The following is a 14,984-nucleotide window of genomic DNA, read 5'->3' on the forward strand; positions in this document are numbered from 1 at the left end:
TTTAGAAATACAGATTTGATGCCGATTTAGTATGCGGAGGAGTAGCAACGTCAAACATGCGAGTACAAGCTTGGCAATATTAAAAGAATACATTTCACAGAAAAAAAAAAAGACGGGCCGCGGAACCCCCGCTTTAAGCTCTGGAGCAAGTGCACAGTATATTTGCCTTTAGTAAACCAAACCCTATGTGTGCTGCACAAAGATACCTGAGGGGAAGTTTTGAAATGGGGGGAAGCTCTGCTGATTTCTATCATCTAATCATGTGCAAGCAAACATTTATAAAAATGTTCCTTGCATGTAATTGAATATGCTTTTTCAATGTGAAGCTTTAATTCATTTAAGCTCTGGAACAAGTGCACAGTATATTTGCCTTTAGTAAATCAAACCCTGCGTGTGCTGCAGAAAGATACCCAAGGAGAAAGGAGTGCCATAGATTAGGATGAAAAAGATCAAGCACGTTGCCTCTTTTTCTGTCCAGTTTTAAGGTAGAAAATCTCTAGATAAATCTTAAAATTGTGACAGAATGCTTCACACCTCTTCAGGCAGAGGTGTGTAAAAAGTGGGTTGCTGCTTACTGGAGTTTTTATTTTAAAATAACATTGACCAAAATACCTTACATTCAACTTTAATATTTTTCTTTGATCCAAATAATGAAACACTAGACAACTAATGTTTAAGGTTATGCAAGCTAGGAAAGTGCAAAGAATTTCAGTACTAACAGCCATTACATGAATAACGGCTGAAAGATGGAAATGGCCACAAACTATTTCAGATTCAATTTACAATTCCAAGATACAGACACCGCTTTATTGCCGCCCTGACAAGTCATGTGCACTAAACATTAGTTTCCCTTGGCAGTAAAATGGTATTTTAACATAACACATCCTGCTGCAACTACACAGCATGTTTCTTTAACAGAGAGAGAAATATTTTGGTCTCTGGGACAGCGATTCTACTCGGATTACTGAAAAAAAAAAAAAAAGGAACAAAACCTATGCACCGGCATTCTTGATATAAAAAAATTAAATGTGTAAAGCCCAAATTCGGACAGTTTGGAAAGGGTTTGAACGTCCGTTTTTATTGCCGTTTGTGACTTCCTATCATATTTTACATCTAGTCCATGGTGAAAAGAGGATATTAGGACTGTTCCAGGGCAAAATTCCCATTAGTTACTGTCCCCTCTAACTATCTGTCAGAGGACAGAGGAAACGGGGACACAGGGGACTATAAAAACCTGACAGAGTCTAACCCTTCTGCCTTCTGCCTGGATTTTGAACTTTAATCTTTAACCACTTAACCCCCGGACCATATTGCTGGTCAAAGACCAGAGCACTTTTTGCGATTCGGCACTGCGCCGCTTTAACTGACAATTGCGCGGTTGTGCGACGTGGCTCCCAAACAAAACTGGCGTCCCTTTTCCCCCACAAATAGAGCTTTCTTTTGGTGGTATTTGATCACCTCTGCGGTTTTTAGTTTTTGCTCTATAAACAAAAATAGAGCGACAATTTTGAAAAAAAATAATATTTTTTACTTTTTGCTATAATAAATATCCCCCAAAATATATATAAAAAAAAATGTCCTCAGTTTAGGCCGATACGTATTCTTCTACATATTTTTCGGGGAAAAAAAAAATCGCAATAAGCGTTTATTGATTGGTTTGCACAAAACTTATAGCATTTACAAAATAGGGGGTATTTTTATGGCATTTTTATTAATATTTTTTTTTACTAGTAATGGCGGCGATCAGCGATTTTTTTTCGGTACTGCGACATTATGGCGGACACTTCGGACACTTTTGACACATTTTTGGGACCATTGGCATTTTTATAGCGATCAGTGCTATAAAAATGCATTGGATTATTATAAAAATGCCACTGGCAGTGAAGGGGTTAACACTAGGGGGCGGGGAAGGGGTTAAGTATGTTCCCTGGTTGTGTTCTAACTGTAGGGGGGGAGTCGGGGGCGACGTATAGCTATGGGCTCTCGCGCAGGGGAGCCGACCTGCCGCAGTAAAACGACCGCGGCTGGTCGGCAACCAGTTAACATGTGACAGACACGTTGGTATTAACCACTTCCCCTCCGCCGAGCCTTTTATAAACATCCTCGGACGAGAAGGGCAATATCTCCTCATTGCTGCAGCTATGATCGCATTATTTTTTAGGGTCGGCAATTCCTTACAAAGTAAAAGTAATCCTAGCGGCTAACAAACCATTTTTGATTGAAACCCAATTAAGACCCCACTCTTCTTAGATTTTGGGGTATAGAAAAGGCATGTAAACACTGGAGGGGCAATGATTTGCAGAAATATGTGTCGCAGCGGGAGACAAAGTAGATACGTTGTATCCACTTGGCCTCAACATTGACATCGACCTGAACTGTTTTCTGACCAATCATTACATAAATATGTAGGGGTATTAAAAATAATGTTTACAGATATTGATAAATGAACAGTACACTGATGTGGGAAGGCAATTATATAGATGTTTTTATATATTATCTATATAGTTATACATTGTTTCATATTTGGCATACAGTAAAACCTTGGATTGCGAGCATAATTCGTTCCAGGAACATGCTTGTAATCCAAAGCACTTGTATATCAAAGCATTTTTTTTACAGGGTATAAAAGAAGAGAGGCGCCTCTAAATGTAGCAATAAGTTGCTAAATGTTGTACCTTCATTAAATGTAACCATATTGCTACACTTAGAGGCTCCTGTCTTCTTTTTTATACTCAATTGTGACATGATGCTACTCTTATATCAAGACTTCGCTTGTATATCAAGGCAATAGTTATTAAAACATTTTGCTTGTCTTGCAAAACGCTCTCAAACCAAGTTACTCTCAAACCAAGGTTTTACTGTATATGATTTGTGTGCATATATAAACCCATCTCTCTACTTTGCACTAAACTAAAATAGAGATTATTGCAGGAAAATTAGGTAATAATCCACTAGATAGCAGGGTAGTTACAAAACCCTATGGAGAGTATGTAGAGAATGTAATAGTATGCCATTTAATATATCGGGTTAATACTTTATAAATGTAAGTTTTAAAAATGTGATTTAGAACAATTATGTATAAATAGAAATGTTAATGGAAACCGCAACAGAGTACACAGCTGAATTATCGGCCATATTGTTGGAGCCTACCAATTGGTATTATAAAAGTTCCGATAAAATGGTGGCACCGAACTACCTGGCATCTTGGTGAAACGCGTTGAAGTGCATGTTGCCATCATTTTTGGTTCCCGCATGACGTCACATCCAGTCCTATACTTCCGGCTACTGGAACGCACGCCAGCTCATGTAAACGATGCGGCGGAGCGTTCTAATAATGAAAGTGGTTTACACTGGTGCAGGTCTAAGGACACCATTACATGTGAATGTGACTTGTATATTATTTGTGGGAACGTTTTTAAATTTAGTAATACTACACAATGATTTAATATATTTGGCATTCTCCCCAGTGTGTGGCTGAGTGATTGGAGAAAAAGAGAATTGTTGGGAAGTGGAAGAAGAATATCAGACCTGCTCTGGCTGAAGATCTTAATGAGAAACCAAGCACTTTTGACCTTCCTTTATTTAGGGGTTAATCTCTGTGGTGAGGTCCATTTGATAACCTACAACCTTGCGGTGTTGGGCAAAATTTGTGACTTGGATTTAATTTCGACTTTTCTTTTTGCACACAAATTTATGGACTTGCCCATTTTATTAAATTACAAACGAAAGTAGCGCCAGACCTTTTTTCCAACAGCTGGCATGTAATAATAGGACACTTACCTGTCCGCGAGTCCATCGATGTCGGCACCGCAGCTGATGTTTCCATTAGCTGCCGGGTGCTGCCGCCGCCATTGCGGGTAAGGGAATCCTGCAGCGTAGCCTTACGGCTTCACGCCAGGAACCCTACTGCGAATGCGCTCCGCTCCTCTCTCCTAGAGGGATCCGAGCGGTGATGTCAATAGGCGCGGCTCCCGGAAGTGGTAACAGGATTCCTGTCAAAAACAGGTATCTTGTCCCCGTCCCCCCTCCCTCCCCAAAAGGTGCCAAATGTGGCACCAGAGGGGGGGAAAGGAGACAAAATGAGTGGAAGCGGAAGCTCCACTTTTGGGTGGACCTCTGCTTTAATTCACATTAATCTTTTGGAAAAAATCTCTCAAGAATTATTACGGTAGTATAGGAAGGTGCCACTTTAATGGTATAATTATTTTTGATGTCTTGCTGACCACTGTCACCAAGAAAGAAAGAGAAATCTAAAGATGTCACCACAAACGAAATAGGGGATATTTTCTAATGGGGACACCTGCTTCAGTGATCACTAAGAGGAGATTTTTTTTTTTTTTTTTTTTTTTTTAAACCATTACCTAATTTATCCAGAAATGAAAAATATGGCTATTGGGTATACTTCAACTCTATGGGAAAAGATTTTGAGCTTTTTTCACACAAGCAGACAAGTTCCTTCTTCAAGTGTAACTAAAAGCAAAACTTTGTGTCCCATAGCCAAAACAGGATGCGAGAGGAAATGTCTCACTCAATTACTTTTCTGGGGACCACCCAAAATGTGGGAATGTCTTTTCCTTTCACATTCAATAGTAAACATGACAAAACAGGTGTTCTAAGATCCCCTCCATTCTATCCTTAAAAAAAAAAAGTTTTGCCTTTAGTAACACTTTCAATTTCCCCCTCACAACTGCCTAAATAATGGATATATCAATTAAAAACTGATTAATAGAAATTCATGTATGCAGAATAAATGCATTTGCATGTCGTTCTCTTGGATTTGTTTCAAGGATTCTCCTGATGTCATTGTTTTCCTGCAATATAATGGAATAGTGTCACAACTTCATTATTATTCAACAGACAAATAACCATGAAACCAAAGTTCCTAGCAGCCGACAAACCTCCCAAGGCGAATTAGCTAGCAAAGAGCAATCATTTCAAAAGCTTTCTCGCTTAGCAAGAGACCCAACTCCTTTAACACTCAAATGTTTTTATTTTTTCCTTTTTATCTTCTCTACTTCTGTCTTCCGATTATTTTATCTTCCTGTACCAATTGCCAATCATTTTTTGCCTTTATCTAAATATTTAACCATAGCACATGTAAAGAAACACATCAGTGATATGCAACAAAATGTACAGTAACATTAAACATTCAGGGTTTTTTTCTACATAAAACAAAACATGGCATACTTACCTGCTCTGTGCAATATCTCTGCACAGAACAGCCCTGATCCTCCTTTTCTGGGGTCCCTCACCGGCACTCCAGGCCCCTCCTCTTCGGCTCACTCCCAAGCCGCCCTGTCTGCGTCTATTGACCCAGACCTGTCAACTTGGCCCTACCCTCTGCCCCCTTGTCGCACTGCCATCAATTTGCCCAATGAGGAGGGAGACAGCGGCCAGAGCTGCTGCTCTCATGCACGTCGCCAGATCGGATCAGGCTCAGGTAAGAATAAAAAGGGGGAGGGGGCTGGGGGGATCCTGCAGCAGAGAAGGATTTTTACCTTAATGCATAGAATGCATTGAAGTAAAAAACCTTAAGGCTTTAGGCTTCATTTCCACTGGCGTTTTTACAGACACTTTTTTTAGCCTTTTTTAGCCTAGTTTTTAAGCTGTAAAAAAGGCTAAAAAAAGTGTGGGTAAAAACACCAGTGGAAATGAAGCCTAAAGCCTTAAGTTTTTTTACTTCAATGCATTCTATGCATTACGGTAAAAATCCTTCTCTGCTGCAGGATCCCCCCAGCCTGTCCTTTGTAAAAAAAAAAAAAAAAAAAAAATTTTTTTTTGTGAGCTGGAGCTCAAAAACGATGCGACAGCGTTTTTGAGCGTTTTTTAATGTCTGGCGTTTTTACAGCTCTGTTGCTGGAGCCACAGAACGCCCTGGTCCCGCGTTTTTTTTTTACAGCTCAAAAAACGCCTATGCCATTTGCAGCTCAAAAACGCCTATGTGGGCATGATGCCATAGAATAACATGGACAGGCGTTTTTAAGCTGTAAAAAAACGCTCAGAAAAGTGGCTGTAAAAACGCCAGTGGAAATGAAGCCTTAGAACAACTTTCACAACCACTAAGCAGTAGAAACTAGTGGTAAAAGGAAAAATATTTAAAACATTCAGTTAGGTGCCCAGCAACACTTCATGCTTTGCTGCTTCTTCAGATTGGGAAGGTCTTTAGTTCTAAATAACAGGACAAGAAAAGAGAGAGCACCAGCCTTATGCATTATCACAAGCACCATTTAGTAAACACAACAAATACACATATAGGCCTCATGCACATTAGGAGTTATCCAAACTATCCTGAACATCTTTTTTTCCTGGCAGGGGAAAGGCAGTGTTAAAAACTTGCCCTAAAGCCACGTTTTATAAATGTGTTTAGGCACTTTCAGACGTTCATTCAATTAAATTGGCCAGCATAATTAATACGACATGCCTAGTGTTTAGACACATTTGGCTTTTTTTTTTTCAGCTGGAACACACTTATGCCTCTAAATGCCTGTTAAACGCCTGTGTGTGCAAGGACACGGACAAACATTGAGGAGCGTTTAGAGGCAGAAAAAGTCAAACGCCCCTAAAAAAGGTGTTTTTGACACCCAGTCTGCTTGAAGCCTTATACTCACAAGAGCTATATGTTAGTTAGCACAAAATAAAACTTAAGCCACAAAGTTGACTCGAAACCACAGACCAAATGTCTCATACAATGTCCTGGACAACACCCCTCAGTGTATACACCAGTTAATGCATTTTGAGGGCTATACCCCCCTTTCAGAGCTGACTAGCGCACCAAACAATAGCTGTTTAAATAACACTATCACACCATAAGCCGATACATGGCTCTTCCTTCTCCAAAATGAGGGAGGGGCCACAACAAAGATTAACCCCTCAGGAGCAGTAGTCCGCCACCTCAATGACCACCTTCAGATGTCATACACAGAGCGATCAAAATACACTTGGCCACAAGCATGTGAGGTGAACATATAATGCATCTCACCATTAAAATGAACAGCAAATGTTTAAAAAACTTCCGGGTACAGCGGTTTTCAATAATGTTATTAAGAGAATTCATACACATGAGTAGAATGTAATGCAATGTACTTTTTTTCCTATAGAAATGTCATTTTGTGCAGGCACAGTTCTAAACATGGGAAACACGTGCCACTTTACAGGCATACTATAGACACCCAGCAGGTACGATATTTAAAAGGAATATTTCATTTTCCTTTTCACTTTAATCATTAAAATCACTGCTCCGGAAAAAACGGCCGTTTTAAAAAAAAAATAATTGCATTGATACATGTCCCCTGGGGCAGGACCCGGGTCCCCAGACCCTTTTTAGGACAATAACTTGCATATTACCCTTTAAAATTAGCACTTTTGATTTCGAACGTTCGAGTCCCATAGACTTTAATGAGGTTTTAAAGTTTGCGCAAACTTTCAGTCCGTTCGCAGGTTCCGGTGCGAACCAAACAGGGGGTGGTCAGCTCATCCCTAATTAGCACTATTCGTAGCAAACTTACATATAGGCAATGCGTAAAATGTACTAAACCTCAATATGCACAAACCCAATTAAAGACAAAATAAATTATATATATATAAAAAATAGATGAGAACCAGACAATTAACAGGGTAAGCAGAAGTCCCTTTAAGGGAAAAAAAAAAAGGTTTAGGGCAGAAGTACTCTACTATAAAAAATCTTTAAGATTTTTCTTTACAGAAGTTGACATTTTTCTTATGCAGAGGTTTACATTTTTTCCCCCTAATCAATACGAATTGTTCACCGATCTCAATGAGTTTGTGAGAAACCTCACAGTGAAGAGGTATGGAATGATATGAAATATGATAGTGATAGTCAACTTCTATCAGATCTCATATTATATCTGAATGGTTGCAATAAACCAGCCCTAGATGTTTAGGAAAGTTTGATAACTGAAAGAGGGACCTAAACTCTATTAACTCTTCAAACCTTCCTGATCTCTGTGACATGCCCGATTCCCTTCCAGTATCTATGGACTCGAGTACCATTTGTCACACATTATTCAGTCCCAAGTCCATTTTTCACCTATGTTCCCCATTGCAACACAGACCCAAATCATATTGTTTGGGTATGACCGGTGATCCTTATATAATTTCCCTTATTAAGTCAGGATTAAAGGTGACACAAATTTGTTTATTAAGTGCCACTGCTTTGTTAACTCTTATACATCAACATGATTGGAGAACTAATAAAAACCCAACAGCATTATTAAACAGTAGTGCATTGAAACCTGTACTGTATATGAGGTAGACCCTTGGCAGGTAGCATACTGTGACCGTTTTTGATATTTTGAAATTAAAGCCCCTTACCCCTTTCCTCCACAGAGAAAAATAAGAGACATCAGGTCCCAAAGATATTTTACAACATGTTGGAAAATCTCTATATATGATGATGAGTACTTTGTCATTGCCAGATAGGTGCCCCTTTTGTTGTATAGCAGCTATTGGTCCATGGGTGGACACGCTTAGTCTTATGTGGATCCCACCAGTAGAATCATCTTAAATGGCATTTGAAAAGGGTGGATTCAGACTGCTGTGGTATGTTACCACATGTATATAAACATGCATTCATTTTGCTTTTTGCATTAAGGCAGCACGTTCATTTTGAATTTTATCAAAACAGCATACCAGAACACAAAGATGGTTCACACCTGTGCATTGTGGTGCACTAAAATGTACATGCAATGTGACAAAAGTGTTATCATTCAAAATAAACAGCACTGCAACAATCTGCACATTTCTGTGCACTACACAGGTCTGTGCATTATAATGCGTTGCAGTAAAACACAAATATGATCAAAGCCAAAATGATTTTCTTTTGTGTGCAGTCTTATTCTGTGATAGATAAAAATGCCCACGCTAAATTAGGTAGACATTCAGCCACTGATGTCCTCATGTAGCAAACATTATATTTAAGACAAAGTGATCTAAAGTTACAATTTTATGTCAACTGTACAAATTAAACCGTAATAATATGCAGAAAAGCAATTTAGGATTGTGAAAAGGCTCAAATGCACATGCATTCAGGTGCATGCCACTTACATTTGTATGTGTTTGCTATGCTTCTAAGGGCCACCAAAGTTGCTTCTGCATTTCCACTGACTTGTAGAAGGAACAAAAGAGCTCCGACACAAAACATATGTCTGTGTACACAAGCCCTTTGAGATGCTTCCTAGCACATGATCCATACCTGTTCATAAGTGAGACACTGGTCTGTTAGGATCTCAAGTAAAGGGGCTGCATTGGTGTCCCGTCTCTTGAACATCTCCCGAACAATGGACAGAAGATTCCAGATACCTTCAGGTTCCCGTCCACGTAAAGGGCGCAAGAGACAAGCCCATTCTGCTGCAGCTGGTGGTTCAGTGGATGAGAGGTACATGGAGTTGACATCACTGTTGGGGGGTAATAAAGTAAACACTGCTTGAAAGAACACTGAAACGTTACAAACTGTTTTAGAGGATGAGAGTTTTTCCATAATAGAAGTATGTTAGCCTTTAATAGAAGGTTGAAATATGTACATTCCATATAAATAAGCAATTGATTTTCTTAAAATTGTTTAGTTCTTTAATTGGCTAGTTCATCAAGTATATATTATGGAAAGTGCTGAATATTTTAAAAAATACCTGAAAACAACAGGAGAAGGTCCACAGAACTTATGAAGGGTCTTCTTGATGTTATCACTCAAAGTGGATTCATCCAGATACCAGGTGCTCTGGTCAGATGCAGAAGGTCCAGCAGTGGGGTCTAGAATAAAGAGACAGTCAGTAGCTCATTACCGTTAATACTTAGCGCACCACTATTAATCTGCCCCATAGGATCATGCCAATAAAATGTCAATGCTAGAATTCCCCCTTTGCTGGATACTGTGCAGTAAAGTTTCAAAATAATTACATTTCCCCATCCCCTTTTTATATTACAACTTTCCTGCTGTGCCACAAGACTCAACAATGACTACTTGGCAGTAAAAGATGACAGAATAAAACAGCAACACGAATTTAAAGTGAAATTTTAGTCCGAAAAGCAAGTCCTGTTAGATCACTTCAGCCTGGCCCCTTTTGCAGGTATAGCTATGTAAAGCATTAAAAATAAGTGCCTCTGCTATTTAAAATCCAGTAATACACTGGCTCATCCTGCTCTGCATGTACTCAGTTGCTCTCTATTTTTAGGCACTGTGTCAAATTTGTAAAGGCCGATCTGCTGACAGCCTAAAGCTTTACTGCTGTTCGGGGGCTCAGGGCTTCAGCAAAATGTGAGCCTTTAGAAAGAAGCAAAAGGAACAATGCTGGAGGCAATTTACAACACACACTAATGTTGGTAGCATAATTATTAATGTGGAATGTATGTTCCTTGCTAAAGAACATTATTTTTTAGCAAGTTGTTAATAAGGGTAAAAGTTTCACTTTAAGTTTTCACATAGATACACAATTGTTCCATATTGCTGAGGATCACTGATACCTGGAGCTCCACACACTGTATTGATGGCAGTTGATTGAGAAGAGAGCAGTTCATCCAAAAGACGTTGAGCAGTGGGAAGGATCTGAACAACAGGAAATTTAAATAAGTAATATGTTACTATAGGCCTGTGTTAATGGCTTGTTTGCTTCAAGCAGTGTTTGCATTCTGCTACTAATGCATGGGAATGCAAAACCCAGTTGAAGGGGTGAACTGCAGGTCACATGCACCTGTCAATGAATTCTGAATGAGCAATTTGATGTACAACCCCTAATGACCCAGTTCCCTAAAAAGGTTACAGAATACTGAATGCAAAAAAAAATGCATGCGATATGTGCATAGTACTGTATACTCACTTGTTGTGGCAGCTCACTGATAAGATACTGGGCAAACTTTTGTAGCTGATCTCTCTGCAGCCGAGATAAGGATTCTGAAACTGGGGCTCTTAGACAGACAGCTGACGCCTGTGTGGAATGGAACAATTACATGGATACTTCAGATCATTTATCCAACCCTATGAAAACAACCTAAAAGCATGAGTAATCTGTTGTGAGGTATGTACAAGTGCCATACTATGCACTTAGCACACTTAAAAGTGTAAGTAAGGCTGAATTCACACCTATGCATTTTTAGTGCTTTTTGCAGATTTGCACTACAGAGCGTGCTCAATAGGAAACCATGTGACGTCGACTGTAGTGCAAATCTGCAAATTGCAAAAAGCACTTAAACTGCATAGGTGTGAATCCAGCCTAAGGCGTGGTGGGAATAGCCTTGATTTGCCATAAAGTGCAAGTGTGAGCGTACTTGCACATTATGACAGTTATCTTTGGGTGTGCTTTCCTCCAACTTTGTAAGATCCAAGCTCTCCACATCCTCTCCATCCCCACTAATGCCATGTCTTTCCCCTTCTTCTGGGTCCATTGTATTCTTGCTTATCCTATTGGGCAGACACTGATGAGGTTACTCCAGTGCAAGCACACAGGAGCACCCAGCTCTTGTACAATCTCCTGTAAGTTACCGGTCTTTACACTGTAATGTGCAATGCGCTGCAGTTAGTGTATAGATTTAAAAAAAAAAAATAGCAGGTGATTAGATGTTTTTGTTCAAAAAGATTTAAATTATATTCCACCAAAAAAAAAAGTGGAATAGTTTATTGAATAAAAGCCAATGCACTTCTTGTGACGTCATTTACGCTCTCAGATACAGTGGTGCATCCTGATACAGGCAATCTACTGTATATGTACATTGATGCAAGTACGTTGGCTTTTATTCTATTTAATGAGTGTTACTTCACTTTGGAAAGTACTCCCTTCTCTCCTTGGCATTGAACGTTTTACCTTTTATGTGGTACATGCAAAACACCCAAGCAGAACCCTGGGTGTCATAAACGCTTGATTTGACTCACTTGACAAAAGAAAAGACTCAATAGTGTCTGGTGAGTGTGGGAGAAGAATGGGGGCACCACTTTTCAGAACACCACCATTTCATTCAATGAATTTTGACACAAGTAACAGATTTTGCATTTACTGTGCTGGACTCTTAAGCACTATTGTCAACGTTGGACTATTTTTATATATTGTTTGGTTTGCAACTTCAGTTTACCTGTTGGTGATGCAGCACTGGACCCTCTGTAGTTTTTTTTTATTATTTCAGCAGCAGCAGGTGTGCATTTAGGTTTTCCTCCATTGAATTAATTTTGACACAAGTCACAGATTTTGCTTTTGGAAATCACACAAGCACTTTACTGTGGACTATTGGACTTCTATGCACTACTATTAATGCTGGACTGTTTTTATATATGGTTAGGTTTGCACATTCACTTTGATTGTTTGCGACAAAGTACTGCACCCCCTGTGGGGATTTTACAGCAGTCTGAGTAAATTTATGCATTTAATAATTTTGTAGCGCAGGTGTTTTATTTAAAAGACAAACCAAAAAAAAACTACCTGTTGGCAATTTGTTTTTTTTGTTTTCCTTCTGCTTTAAGGGGAAATAAAAATCTCATCAAATGTATTAAAAGGAATCCTGTATTAATTATATAACAGTTTAAAAATATGATAAGCACAAAGGAAAATGCTCAAATTTTGAAAGGTCTGGGATAAAAAGATGCGTCTTCTTTAATAAAGCCAAAACAACAAAAGAAATAAAAAAAATTACCTGTTTACAAATCTATTGGAATAGTTTATGTCTATAGCTGACCAACTATTTCACAGCTACAGGTTTACTTACTAGCAGTTACTGTACCTATACCTATTATTTTGCTAATTTAAACATATTCTACAAGAGAAAATTGCTCACTCAACCTTGCCTATTCACATTGCAGAACTCCAATATTAGGATGCCTTAGCTAATTACCAAGTTATAAGTCTATACTCTCTTTCAAGTTCCAAAAGTTCTAGTCGGGTACAAATCTACCACATTACGTGCGATTGATTTAGAAATGACTACATAAGTGCAATCTCAGAATGTAGGGCTACAGGTTTTCCTTTTTTGATGGTACTAAGGGAGCAAGGGTGCAAACAGTAGAACGTGGTGGAAGTTGTATTCAAGCCTCCCTCTTACTGCAGGTTACGAACATTGTGAATTCGAAAGAGGCAGAGGGCAACGACATGGGAACACCACTTGGCTCCAGCTCCACAGGTACAACTGCAAGATGTAATTCGGCAGCGGTCAAACATCACAGCTACGTTGTAGGCCCCTTTTGGAGGCAGCATTTGTGGCGGTACCACTGTAGCACTCAAGTGAAAACCTGCAAAGAGTGGAAATAGGAATAAATACTTACTATTGTTCGAGGTACTATATGAAACAAAAAAAATAAAGCCCCACAACAGAGATTTAACAAACAGCCCAACTTCAACGGTTTTCGTTGTTATGTACAATTTATGAGATATTCTCTATGCAACTGAGCTGATCCTTCCTTCGTCTTATCAGTGAAGTCACAAGAGGTAAAGGAACCATCGATGAGCCCAGGCGTGTTCAGACACATGTTCTGATGGCACCTGAGCTTTCTGCCAGGAAGCGGTCAATCATAGGCGGTGGAGGCATCCCCTGCCCTGCAGCCACACGTATACATGCCCCTTGCATGTGTGTGGTTGCGGGGCAGGGCATGCCTCTGTTGCGTATGATTGGCTGTCTGCTTTGACAGCTTCCTGGTGGGATAACTCTGGGAAGTTCGGACCCGTGTTGAAAAATACATGAGCTAACCCCTATTAGTGACACGTATTGGCAAATAAGGGAGACAACTGCCCATCTGTAGCCACACTGAGCCAAAACTAAATTAAATAAAAAATGAAATATTTTAGCACAATAATGTTCTTACAAGTTAGGCCTCGTACACACGGACGGACTGTCCGCTGAAAAAGGTCCGCCGGACCGTTTTCAGCGGACATGTTCGCCCGGAGATTTCTGTCTGATGGTTGTACACACCATCAGACAGAAATCCGCGCGTACACGATACGCGGTGACGTGGCCGCACCGTAGCCGCGGCGATTACGCGGCGACGTGCGTGGCCCTGGAAGGTCAATGCTTCCACGCATGCGTCAAATCACTTTGACGCATGCAAGGGCTTTCGGCCGAGCGGACATGTACGGTGAGTCTGTACAGACGACCGAACATGTCCGACGGACAGGCTTCCAGCGGACATGTTTCTTAGCATGCGAAGAAATTTTTGTCCGCTGGAAAACGGTCGACTGGACAAATGTCCGCTGGAAACCTGTCCGGTCGGCAGTACACACGACCGAACATGTCTGCTGAAACTGGTCCGCGGACCAGTTTCAGCAGACATGTTCGATCGTGTGTACGGGGCCTTAGTCTTCTGACAGCCATGTCTAAAAAAGGCATTTACTCACTAAGGATCGTGTGAACAAACATTTATTGACCTAAAGACATGGGCATTAAACACAATTACAAAAGCCATCTGTGCAGCTTGCAACTAAAGTTGAAAGCAGCATGGCAAAGCATACATCACTGGATAAGGACAGAATTTTCAAGTGTAATGTGGCGAACCCGTACATCAGGCTGTCTGCTCATCCTTGAAGGCTCGGTGTACAGTATTCCCAAAAGCAAATATAATTGGGAGAAAGAGTAAAGCAAAAAAGAGCATGCTGAAGGCAAAACGCCCTTTAATCAATAAAATGCACCTCCAGTGAAGGTATTTTATTTGCAGATTGCCAACTTGGTCCTCATTTAATATAAGCCACTCTGAAGGATTATTGGAATTTTGTCACCCCTGGTTTGTTCAGGGGTGACTGGTTTGTTCAGTAAACAGAACCACACAATATATTATTTCACCAGCATTTAAAAAAATAAAATAATAAAAAAACTAAATTCTGCATCTGTACTGTAAGCGATAGGAGTGAATTTACCTTGTCAATATGCTTCCTCATCAAGTTGCTTCTCTGCAAGGCAGCACATTTTAATTTATATTATATTGATTAAAGGGCGTTTTACCTGCACTGATGCACTCCGTTTTCCTTTATTCTTGTCCCTGGGAAAATAAATTCTCCGCCAAA

General features: G+C 39.8%; 1 protein-coding gene across 6 annotated transcripts in view; it reads right to left on the reverse strand.

Moving 5' to 3' along the window:
* The window catches only part of ZSWIM8 (zinc finger SWIM-type containing 8), a 137,059-nt gene that overhangs the window by 75,803 nt on the left and 46,272 nt on the right, over positions 1-14,984 (reverse strand). For all 6 annotated transcript variants that reach the window (XM_040320440.1, XM_040320444.1, XM_040320442.1 and 3 more), the window contains 5 exons: positions 13,050-13,222; positions 10,830-10,937; positions 10,477-10,558; positions 9,645-9,765; positions 9,212-9,413 (listed from right to left, as the gene is read on the reverse strand). In XM_040320440.1, coding sequence (XP_040176374.1) covers positions 9,212-9,413; positions 9,645-9,765; positions 10,477-10,558; positions 10,830-10,937; positions 13,050-13,222 — 686 coding nt within the window. The remainder of the gene's footprint in view (positions 1-9,211; positions 9,414-9,644; positions 9,766-10,476; positions 10,559-10,829; positions 10,938-13,049; positions 13,223-14,984) is intronic.

This window comes from Rana temporaria, chromosome 8 (genome assembly GCF_905171775.1).
Source record: "Rana temporaria chromosome 8, aRanTem1.1, whole genome shotgun sequence".
NCBI lineage: Eukaryota > Metazoa > Chordata > Amphibia > Anura > Ranidae > Rana > Rana temporaria.